At 42.3% G+C, this 12,305-nt stretch overlaps 1 protein-coding gene and 1 non-coding gene across 7 annotated transcripts in view; one reads left to right on the plus strand and one right to left on the minus strand.

Moving 5' to 3' along the window:
• Positions 1 to 12,305, plus strand: part of IFT88 (intraflagellar transport 88) — a 154,045-nt gene that overhangs the window by 29,682 nt on the left and 112,058 nt on the right. For all 6 annotated transcript variants that reach the window (XM_066258992.1, XM_066258995.1, XM_066258993.1 and 3 more), the window contains one exon: positions 3,876 to 3,938. In XM_066258992.1, the coding sequence (XP_066115089.1) occupies positions 3,876 to 3,938 (63 nt within the window). The remainder of the gene's footprint in view (positions 1 to 3,875; positions 3,939 to 12,305) is intronic.
• On the minus strand, positions 11,489 to 11,564 carry TRNAV-AAC (transfer RNA valine (anticodon AAC)). The gene has a single exon. It is a non-coding gene; the product is annotated as a tRNA-Val (tRNA).

Consider the following 12,305-nt stretch of genomic DNA (forward strand, 5'->3'; position numbering starts at 1 on the left):
GATGGAGGCACGACAGGAAAGGGTCATCTAGGATATCTATATTCCCCTGCAGAGGGCTAAAAAGAGGGGACTGGGCACAGCAGATCTTGCACGAGCCTCTTTTCTCTTGGTCTAGGATAGGTCCATGAAGGCTTGTACGTAAGAGCCTTCTGTCCATTTTTTCTGACATTTTCAGAACAGATCTAATTGAAGGATGGTATTGTAATTTAAGGTCTCATTTTCAGGCCATGTTTCCTGACTTATATTGGAGCCATGTTGTACTGAAGAAAATGAGCAGATTTGTTTTGTTTTGTCTTTAACCCTTTAATTTTAAGTCCATCCAATTGCCTAGATTGTAGCCTAGAGGCAAGCCTTTAGAAATAAAGAGCCTAACCAGGTGGTGGCACAGTGGTTAGAGCGTTGGACTGGGATGCAGAAGACCCAGGTTCAAAACCCCAAGGTCGCTGGCTTGAGCATGGACTCATCGGCTTGAGTACGGGGTCACTGGCTTGAGCAAGGGGTAACCGGGGGGCTCAGGCCCCCCGGTCAAGGCACATATAAGAAAACAATCAGTGAACAACTAAGGAGCTGAGTGAAGAATTGATACTTCTCATCTCTCTCCCTTCCTGTCTGTCTGTCCCTATCCCTCTCTCTGTCACAAAAAAAAAAAAAAAAGGAAAAGGAATAAACAAAGAGTTTCCCATAATGCCCAGAGAATGAAAAGGTATGTGCTAGTGAGGGCTAGGCATCCCAAACCTGTCTTCCCACTAGGGGTGGACTGAAAATCAGCCCAGTCATTGAGGGGCTAAGAGGATCCAAACCTAGGGGACAGGGCATCCCACAACCTGTCCCAGGTTGGACTAGTGTGGTCCCTTCTATCATGGGCCCAGTGGGGATTTGTCTACTTGTCCAAGTATAGGGAGGCTTCTGGGGAAAGGAGGCCCTCAGGGGGAGCTGGTCTGTGGAGTACCAGCTGCTATATTTCCTTTTTGGGCCAATAAAGGCTGTGGCCAATTATCTGGGATGCTGGTATGTAAGCCCTGTGAGGAAGCATCGTTCCAGTTAAAGGACTGGTGCTGGTGATGAGCACAGTGGTCAGCAAGAAAGGGAAAAACAACCCGGGAAGCCAGGGTAGTCAGAGATTGGTCTGTGGAAGCATGGGTTATCTCAAGTCTATAACATCACAAATGTGGCATTTTGTGGCTGTGTTCAGTTGGGAAGCTAAACGATAGACCATGTCATGGACATCTCGTCCCCAGGAAAAAAAGAGAAAGATCTGGTAAAAAATATGTTTATGAAAGGCAGAAAAGCAAGGCAAGACCATGTGGGCAAACTTACCAGCAACCATAGGCAGAAAACTTACTCCTCCAAGATGGGTCTAGGGCTCCTGGTTGTGTAGGAGGGGGACTCGAGAGAGTCCAAGAGAGAGAGAGAGAGACTAATTCAGGAGTGGGGGAAAGAAACAAGATACAGGTTCCTGGAGACAAGGTTGGGAGTGAGCCTGGAACAAGCCACTGCAGCTCACTGTTTACCTGGTAGTAAGTCTAACAGGGTGACTCTGTGAAAGGAAGAGACCTCCTGACTGCCTCTCCAAAAGCTGATGCTGGAGGACACCAGGGAGGCCAAGGGAAGCCTCAACCCAATAGCAGGTCCAGATCCTTGTCACCATCACCACAGAAGGAAGAATTTGAGGGTCAGACAGAAAGATTCAGCAAAGCTCAGTGAATTTGTTAAAGCAAAAGTACTCACTTGAGAAAAGAGCACTGGTAAACTCTGAGAATGAGCTGTCCTGATGGAGTCTAAAAGGTTTTTATTAAATGTAAGCAAGAGGGGGTAGGGTGGTCCTCAGCTTCGGACACTGGTAGGATGACTGCTGATTCAGCTTGACCTCCCTCCTCCCACTTTCCTCCTCTCCAGATATCGATTTCTTTTTTTGTCCTCCCCAAACCGATATGGTGATGTGGGGGGCAGAGTGATTTCAACACCTCAGTGTAAATTTATTATATATATATTTTTTTGTATTTTTCTGAAGCTGGAAACGGGGAGAGACAGTCAGACAGACTCCCAAATGCGCCCGACGGGGATCCACCCGGCACGCCCACCAGGAGCGACGCTCTGCCCCACAGGGGGCGATGCTCTGCCCCTCCGGGGCATCGCTGTGCCTCGACCAGAGCCACTCTAGCGCCTGGGGCAGAGGCCAAGGAGCCATCCCCAGCGCCCGGGCCATCTTTGCTCCAATGGAGCCTTGGAGCCTTGGAGCCTTGGCTGCGGGAGGGGAAGAGAGAGACAGAGAGGAAGGAGGGGGGGGGAGTGGAGAAGCAAATGGGCGCTTCTCCTATGTGCCCTGGCCGGGAATCGAACCCGGGTCCCCCGCACGCCAGGCCGACGCTCTACCGCTGAGCCAACCGGCCAGGGCCAAATTTATTATATTATAATGGCCCTGTTGGTCATTCGTAGGTCAATATGGTTGCTGAATCTAGTAGAGACCTGGTTTTGTTTATATTAACTACAGGAAGTTGGGAGGGGAAAAGGGGGGAACAGGTGGTGAGCAAAAGTTGCAATGTTCTGGCCAGGATGGAAAAGGGGAAGGGGTAGAGCTTAAGGACTTTGTTCCCTATTCTAACTTTCCTGCCTCAAATATATTCTCTCTAGCTCTCAAAAATCGTATTATACTGTACTCACCCTTGTGATCATATGAGATGATAAAATGCCTTCATGATGACATGAAGAGAAGTAAATGAGAATTAGTAAGTAAAATAAGTGTTACCTGGACACAGGCACTTAGATACCTCAACAGTCAGTCTGATAACCTATCTGATAGTTTAGATGGCTCATAAGTGACTAGTAGGCAGGGAGCATATACAGCATAGATACCCTGGACAAAGGGATAATTCATGTTTCCCGGCCGTGGTCGACTTTGGGTAACTGAAACAGTGGAAAGCAAAGGAACGGAAAGTGGGACTACTGTAGATTAGAATAAATCAGAAGCTCCCCTGAGAATTGCATGTAAGCTGTGTATAACGGATTAGAGCCAGAGTGTGTGTTGGTGAAGGAGTAGGAAGTAAAGGCTGATTAGAAGATTGTTAGTTGGTAAAACTGAGTCCTTTGGGGAGTCTAAAAATGGCATTTTGTCCAGGAAACCCAAGAACATTTTTATTTTGCCCTTAACAGATGTTCCTTTCCTCAAATTTCCTGAAGGAGAATATGAGTACCAGTCAGGAATCAGCAAAGCATAATATTGTATTTCAGCTGAAGTTCTGGTTCCCAATAACCTTGTAGGCTGGACTACAGGGAGCCCTCCATTTGCCATGCTAGTGCTAGTGTGAATCTCAGACTTCACTGCTCCAGGGAGATGAAGTCATTTTCATTTGGGCAAATGAAAATGGAACAAGAGGAAGTGTTTGTCCCATTGCTTAGGGAGAATATTTCTTTTTCTATCCCAAGGCTTTCTCAGGCTGGGCTAGTCTAAATCATGGTGCCACATATGAAAGAAGAGAGAGGAGGGAGAGAGAAAGAGAAAGAAAGAGATACAATTCTCTGTTCCTACTGCTCAAGCTACTTGGAGGAAAGAAACAGAACAAAGGCCATATCCTCCTGTACTTGATCTTTAACCAGGCATAGTGATGTTGCCCATGTAAACAGTTACAAATAAAATGTCCTTACTACTGAACAACATTATCAGCATTCCTCTTTCCTAGTAGAGGAAGGAACCTTAATATTTTGGACAGTGTGAAGGAAGGAGATTTGAAGACAGGAGTTCATGAGCCCCTACCTAGATATCAACAGATGGAGTAAGATAAATTAGAGGGAATCATGAATACCAAACAGAACAGGTTCAACTTTTTTTTTTTTAATTCTCACTTCATGTTGAACATTACATTTCCTTTTCATTTTAGGAATTAGAGAATGACACAGCTTTTCAACAAGCTGTGAGAACCAGTTATGGCAGAAGACCTCCAGTAAGTAAATTTTTTTATTATGGTAAAAAAACATATAACAGAATTTACCTTCTTAACAATTTTTAAATGTATAGTTCAGTTAATGTTAAATATATTCATTCTTATTGTTGTGAAACTCTCTCTTCTACTTTCTGTCTCTATAAATTGACTACTTTAGATACATCATATATGTGAAATCATACTGTATTTGTCTTTTTGTGACTGGCTTATTCCACTCAGTATAATATCCTCAAGTTTCACCCATGTGAAAGCACGTGAAAGGATTTCCTTCCTTTTTAAGACTGAGTAATAGCCCATTATGTGGATATACCACATTTTGTTCTGTGGACACTTGGGTGCTTTCATTTGTTAGCTGTTGTGAATAATACTGCTGTGAATGTGGCTGTGCACATAGCATTTTGAGTTGCTGTTTTTAATCCTGTGGATAAAGACCCTGAAGTGGAATTGCCAGGGTCACATGGTAGTTCTCTTTTTAATTTTTTGAGGAACTTTCTTGCTGTTTTTCATAGTTGATGCACCATTTTACAATCCCAGTAACAATGCCCAAAGGCTCCAGTTTCTCTACATCCTTGTCAACAAGTGTTATTTCCTTTTTTCTTTTTTTGAGAGAGAGAGAGAGTAGCAATTTTAATAGGTATGAGGTATTTTCATTGTGGTTTTGATTTGCATTTCTCAGATGATTAGTGATGTTGACTATTTTTTCAGATGCTTGGCCATTTGTATATCATCTTTGAAGAAATGTCTATTTGATTTGTTTGCCCATTTTTAAAGTATATTATTTGATTTTTTGTGCTTGTGTTCTAGGAATTTTTTTTATTGATTTTAATTTATTGTGTTGACAAACTCAAGTGTCCCACCGAATACATCCCTCCACCCCCATGTTCCCCTCAACATCCCTTTGTCCCCCTCCTCCAAATGCTCTCCCCCCTTCCCTCCAGGATTTACTTTCCTCTCTCTATAATTATATATATATATATATATATATATATATATATATATATATATATATATATTTCACCAATCTCTTTCCCTTCTCTGATCCCATCCTCTCATCCCTTTTCCCTCTGACCACTTTTCCTCTGGTCCCTTTGATCCTACCTACCTCTGTCTCTATTCCGTTCCTCAGTTCACATTGTTCATTGGACTTCTCAAATGAGTGAGGTCATATATTTTTCTTTCTCTGCCTGGCTTATTTCACTTAGTGTAATAGTTTCCAGGTCTATCCATGCTGTCCCAAAAGGTAAGATTTCCTTCTTTTTCATGGCCACGTAGTATTCCATTGTGTGTGTGTACCACTGCTTTTTAATCCACTCGTCCACTGACGGACATTGGGCTGTTTCTAGATCTTGGCTGTTGTAAACAATGCTGCCATAAACATGGGGGTGCATTTCTTCTTTTGAATCAGTGATTTGACACTCTTAGGATGTATTAAAAGTGGGATGGCTGGGTCAAAAGGCAGTTCCGTTTTTAATTTTTTGAGGAATCTCCATACTGTTTTCCACAGTGATTGCACCAGTCTGCATTCCCACCAACAGTGCAGGAGGGTTCCCTTTTCTGCACATCCTCGACAGCACTTACTATGTGTTGTTTTGGTAATGGGTGCCATTCTGACTGGTGTGAGGTGATATCTCATTGTGGTTTTAATTTGTATTTCTCTAATGATTAGTAATGTTGAACATTTTTTCATCTGCCTATTGGCCATCTGTATGTCCTCTTTGGAGAAGTGTCTGTTCATTTCTTTTGCCCATTTTTGATTGGATTGTTTATCTTTCTGGTGTTGCGTTTTAGAACTTCTTTATAAATTTTGGTTATTAATCCCTTATCAGAGGTATTGTCAAATACATTCTCCCATTGTGTGGTTTGTCTTTTTATTTTGTTCATATTGTCTTTAGCTGTGCAAAGCTTTTTAGTTTGATATAGTCCCATTTGTTCATCCTGTCCTTTATTTTATTGCCTGTGGAGATAAATCAGCAAACATATTGCTGCGAGAGATGTCAGAGAGCTTACTGCCTATGTTTTCTTCTAAGATGCTTATGGTTTCACAACTTACATTTAAGTCTTTTATCTATTTTGAGTTTATTTTTATGAATGGTGTAAGTTGGTGGTCTAGTTTCATTTTTTTTTAGGTAGCTGTCCAATTTTCCCAACACCATTTGTTAAAGAGTTGACTGTTTTTACTCCATTGTATGCTCTTACCACCTTTGTCAAATATCAGTTGGCCATAAAGGTGTGGGTTTATTTCTGGGTTCTCTGTTCTGTTCCATTGATCGATATGCCTGTTCTTATGCCAGTACCAGGCTGTTTTGAGTACAATGGACTTGTAGTATAAATTGATATCAGGAAGTGTGATACCACCCACTTTATTCTTTTTCAAGATTACTGAGGCTATTCGTGTTCTATTTTGGTTCCATATAAATTTTTAAAATATTTGTTCTATATCTTTAAAGTATGTCATTGGTATTTTAGTAGAAATTGCATTGAATTTATAAATTGCTTTGGGTAATATAGACATTTTAATGATGTTTATTCTTCTTATCCATAAACATGGTATATGCATCCACTTGTTTGTATCTTCCTTGATTTCTTCTTCTTTTTTTTTTTTTTCATTTTTCCGAAGCTGGAAATGGGGAGGCAGTCAGACAGACTCCCGCATGTGCCGACGGGGACCCACCTGGCACGCCCACCAGGGGGCGACGCTCTGCCCACCAGGGGGCGATGCTCTGCCCCTCCGGGGTGTCGCTCTGTTGTGACCAGAGCCACTCTAGTGCCTGGGGCAGAGGCCGAGGAGCCATCCCCAGCGACTGGGCCATCTTTGCTCCAGTGGAGCCTCGGCTGTGGAAGGGGAAGAGAGAGACAGAGAGGAAGGAGAGGGGGAAGGGTGGAGAAGCAAATGGGCACCTCTCCTGTGTGCCCTGGCCAGGAATCAAACCCAGGACTCCTGCACACCAGGCCAATGCTCTACCGCTGAGCCAACTGGCCAGGGCCTTGATTTCTTTTATCAATGTTTTATAATTTTCCGAGTACAAGTCTTTAGTTTCCTTGGTTAAATTTACTCCTAGAGCCCTGGCCGGTTAGCTCAGCGGTGGAGTGTCGGCCTGGCGTGCGGAGGACCCGGGTTCAATTCCCGGCCAGGGCACACAGGAGAAGCGCCCATTTGCTTCTCCACCCCTCCGCCGCACCTTCCTCTCTGTCTCTCTCTTCCCCTCCCGCAGCCAAGGCTCCATTGGAGCAAAAATGGCCCGGGCGCTGGGGATGGCTCTGTGGCCTCTGCCCCAGGCGCTAGAGTGGCTCTGGTTGCAACATGGCGACGCCCAGGATGGGCAGAGCATCGCCCCCTGGTGGGCAGAGCGTCGCCCCTGGTGGGCGTGCTGGGTGGATCCCAGTCGGGCGCATGCGGGAGTCTGTCTGACTGTCTCTCCCTGTTTCCAGCTTCAGAAAAATGAAAAAAAAAAAAAATTACTCCTAGGTACTTTATTTTTTTTATTTCTCTTTCAGACAGTTTATTGTTGGTGTATAAAAATGCCTCTGATTTCTGAGTATTAATTTTATATCCTGCCACCTTGCTGAATTCATTTATCAGGTCCAGTAGTTTTTTGACTGTGACTTTAGGGTTTTCTATGTACAGTATCATATCATCAGCAAATAATGATAGTTTTACTTCTTCTTTTCCAATTTGGATGTCTTTTATTTCTAATTCTTATCTGATTGCTGTGGCTAGGACTTCCAGAACTAAGTTGAATAAGAGTGGTGAAAGTGGACATCCCTGCCTTGTTACTGATCTTAAGGGGATTGCTTTTAACTTTTGCCCATTGAGTATGATATTGGCTGTGGGTCTGTCATAGATGGCCTTTATCATGTTGAGGTATTTTCCCTGTATTTCCACTTTGCTGAGAGTTTTAATCATAAATGGGTGCTGGATTTTATCAAATGCTTTTTCTGCATCTATTGATATTATCAGGTGGTTTTTCTCCTTCCTTTTGTTTATATGATGAATAACATTGATTGACTTGTGAATATTGTACCTGCTATGTCTCCCCAGAATAAATCCCACTTGATCATGGTATATGATGTTTTTCATGTATTTCTGGATCCAATTTGCTCTAATATTTTGTTGAGAATTTTAGCATCTAAATTCATCAGGGATATTGGCCTATAATTTTCTTTCTTTGTATTGTCTTTGCCTGGTTTTGGAATCAGATTTATGCTCGCCTCATAAGAAGCTTGGAAGTCTTCCCTCCTCTTGAATTTTTTGAAATAGCTTGAGGATAGGAGTTAGTTCTTCTTTGAATGTTTGGTGGAATTCGCCTGTGAAGCCATCTGGCCCAGGGTGTTTGTTTGTTGAGAGTTTTTTGATTACTGTTTTGCTCATTTGTTGTAATTAGTCTGTTTAGGTTTTCTGATTTTTCCAGATTTATGTTTGAAAGATTATATGTTTCAAGGCATTTGTCCATTTCACCTAGGTTGTCTAATTTTGGGACATACAGTTCTTCATAGTATTTTCTTACAATCCTTTGTGTTTCTGCTGTGTCAGTTGTTAATTCTCCACTCTCATTTCTAATTTTATTTATTTGAATCCTCTCTCATTTTTTTCTAGGTGAGTCTAGTTAGTTAAAGGTTCGTTGATCTTGATTGCCTTTTGAAAGAACCAGCTTTTTGTTTCATTGATCCTTTGTATTGTTTTTTTAGCTTCTATGTCATTTATTTTTGCTCTGATCTTTATTATTTTCTTCCTTCTACTTCCTCTGGGTTTTACTTGCTTTTCTTTTTTAGTTCTTTTAGATGGAGGGTTAAGTTGTTTATTTGAGCTTTTTTTGCTTCTTAAGATATGCCTGTAATACTATGAACTTCCCTCTCAGGACTGCTTTTGCTGTGTCCCATAAATTTTGAGTTGTTGTATGCTCATTTTCATTTGTTTCAAGGAAATTTTTTATTTCTTCCTTGATCTCATTGTTAACCCATTCATTATTTAATAACATGCTATTTAGTTTCCAAGTGTTTGAGTATTTTTCAGTTTTTCTATTGTAGTTGATTTCTAGTTTCATGCCATTGTGATCAGAGAAGATGTTCGATATGATTTCAGTCTTCTTAAATTTATTGAGACTCATTTTGTGTTCTGACATGTGAGTCTATCCCAGAGAATGTACCATGAGCACTTGAAAAGAATGCATATTCTGCTGCTTTAGGGGGAAAGGTTTTGAAGATATCTATTAAATCCAGTTGATCTAGTGCAGGGGTCGGGAACCTTTTTGGCTGAGAGAGGCATGAACGCCATATTTTCTTTCTTTCTTTTTTTTTTTTTGTATTTTTCTGAAGCTGGAAACCGGGAGGCAGTCAGACAGACTCCTGCATGCGCCTGACCGGGATCCACCCAGCACGCCCACCAGGTGGCGATGCTCTGCTCATCCAAGGCGTCGCTCTGTCGCGACCAGAGCCACTCTAGCGCCTGGGGCAGAGGCCAAGGAGCCATCCCCAGCGCCCAGGCCATCTTTTGCTCCAATGGAGCCTTAGCTGCGGGAAGGGAAGAAAGAGACAGAGAGGAAGGAGAGGGGGAGGGGTGGGGGAGCAGATGGGTGCCTCTCCTATGTGCCCTGGCCGGGAATCGAACCTGGGACTTCTGCACGCCAGGCCAACGCTCTACCACCAAGCCAACCGGCCAGGGCCAATGCCACATATTTTAAAAAGTAATTCCATGAGAGCCATACAATGACCTGTGTACATTACGCATTATCCAATAAAAATTCGGTGTTGTCCAGGAGGACAGCTTGATTGGCTCCAGCCACCTGCAACCATAAACATGAGCGGTATGAAATGAATGGATTGTAATACATGAGAATGTTTTATATTTTTAATGTTATTATTTTTTTATTAAAGATTTGTCTGCAAGCCAGTTGCAGCCATCAAAAGAGCCACACCTGGCTCATGAGCCATAGGTTCCCAACCCCTGATCTAGTGTGTCTTTTAAGGCTGCTGTTTCTTCATTAATTTTCTTTCTTGAGTATCTATCCAGTGATGTTAGTGGAGTATTGAAATGCCCTACTCTTATGGTATTGCTGTTGATATCGCCCTTTATGTCCATCAAAATCTGCTTTATATATTTAGGTGCTCCTCTATTAGGTGCATAGATATTTATAATGGTTATATCTTCCTGTTGGATGGCTCCCTTTATCATTATGTAGTGACCTTCTTTATCCCTTACTATATAGCCTTTGTTTTAAAGTCTGTTTTGTCAGATATAAGTATTGCTATTCCAGCTTTTGATTTTCATTTCCATTTGCATGAAATATCTTTTTCCATCCCTTTCTTTCAGTCTATGTGTATCTTTTGTTTTGAGGTGGTCTCTTGTAGACAGCATATGTACAGGTCCTGTTTTCTTATCCATGCAGCTACCTTGTCTTTTGATTGGAGCATTTATTCCTTTTACATTTAAGGTTATTATTGATATGTAGTTTTTTATTGCCATTTTATTCTTAAATCTACATTCTTCTTTTACTATATATATTTTTATCTTTGTTCTGTTTACAACAGCCCCTTAACATTTTTTGCAGTATTGATTTGGTTGTAATGAATTTCTTGAGTTTTTTTTGTTGTTGTTGTTGTTGTTGTTGTTTTTGTCTGGGAAGCTTTTTTATTTCTCCTTCAATTTTAAACAATAGCCTTACTGGATAAAGAAGTCTTGGTTATAGGCTGTTGTTCTGCATTACTTTGAATATTTCTTGCCATTCCCTTCTGGTCTTAAGTGTTTCTGTTGAAAAGTCGGATGTCATCCTTATGGAGGCTCCTTTGTAAGTGATTGACTGCTTTTCTCTTGCAGCTTTTAGTATTCTTTATTTATCTCTTAGCTTTGGTATTTTAATTATGATGTGCTTGGTGTAGGTCTCTGGGTTGCTCTTTAATGGGATTCTCTGTGCTTCTTGAACTTTTTCCTGCATCATTTTTGGGAAGTTTTCAGCAATGATTTCTTCAATTGGGTTCTCTCTCCCTTGTTCTCTCTCTTCTTCAGGAATCCCTATTATGCGGATGTTGTTTTCTTCATGTTGTCACAGAGCTCTCTTAGAGTTATCTCAGACTTTGATCCTCTTTCCCTTTTGCTGTTCTGCTTCCATGCTGTCGCTTATCTTGTCCTCTAAATCACTGATTCAGTCCTCTGCTTCATCCAGCCTGCTTTTAATTCCTTCTAGTGTAGTCTTCATTTCTGATGTGTTTGTCATTTCTGTCTGATTCTTTTTTTTTTTTTTTTTTTTTTTCATTTTTCTGAAGCTGGAAACAGGGAGAGATAGTCAGACAGACTCCCGCATGCGCCCGACCGGGATCCACCCGGCACGCCCACCAGGGGCAGTGCTCTGCCCCCCAGGGGGCGATGCTCTGCCCATCCTGGGCGTCGCCATATTGCGACCAGAGCCACTCTAGCGCCTGAGGCAGAGGCCACAGAGCCATGCCCAGCGCCCGGGCCATCTTTGCTCCAATGGAGCCTTGGCTGCGGGAGGGGAAGAGAGAGACAGAGAGGAAAGCGCGGCGGAGGGGTGGAGAAGCAAACGGGCGCTTCTCCTGTGTGCCCTGGCCGGGAATCGAACCCGGGTCCTCCGCACGTTAGGCCGACGCTCTACCGCTGAGCCAACCGGCCAGGGCTGTCTGATTCTTTTTAATGATTTCAATGTCCTTTTTGATGCTTGTTATCTCTTTGTTTAGGTGTTCATTATGTCCATCTATTGTTGCACTAAGATCCTTGAGCATCCTAACAATCATTATTCTAAACTCTGCATCTGGTATCTTGGTTATTTCCATTTTATTCAGTTCTTTTTCTGGGCTTTTCTCTTGATGATTAATTTTAATTACATTTCTCTGTCTTCCCATTTTGTCTCTGTATAGACTGCTTTTCTGGATGTATTGTTTGTGTAGCTAGCTGAGTATAGGGTTGGTGTTGTTTGCCTCTAGCTTTCAGTTGTGTTGTTTCTAGATCTTCAGTTGGTCTAAGCTGTTGTTTATAATCTGCTGTGGACTATTTGTCTGCTGCTACTGCTCTTTTTGCTATTTGTGTCAGCATTTTTTATGCTTTAGCTGGGTCAGGTGTGAGGAGCTTTTCCTTATGATTCCACTCTAACTAGGGTTAAGTCCTGAGCTGATGCTCTTCGTATCTGGCCGCTGGATGTGCCAGCCCTGGCTTTCCCTGGCTGGAACCTGGCACAGACCAGTGGGGGTCACTGCTTATGACTCTTAGCAACCTTCTTGGAACTATAGGCAATCCAGAATTTGTGGCTGCCTCTGCTGGGCCCTGATGCTGTTGTAAATATCAGCTGCACTCCTAGGCTGGCTTTTATCTACTCTTGGCCAGAGTGTGTCACATCTCTATTCCCGAGGTGTGGTCTTCCA

Source organism: Saccopteryx bilineata, chromosome 2 (assembly GCF_036850765.1).
Source record: "Saccopteryx bilineata isolate mSacBil1 chromosome 2, mSacBil1_pri_phased_curated, whole genome shotgun sequence".
NCBI lineage: Eukaryota > Metazoa > Chordata > Mammalia > Chiroptera > Emballonuridae > Saccopteryx > Saccopteryx bilineata.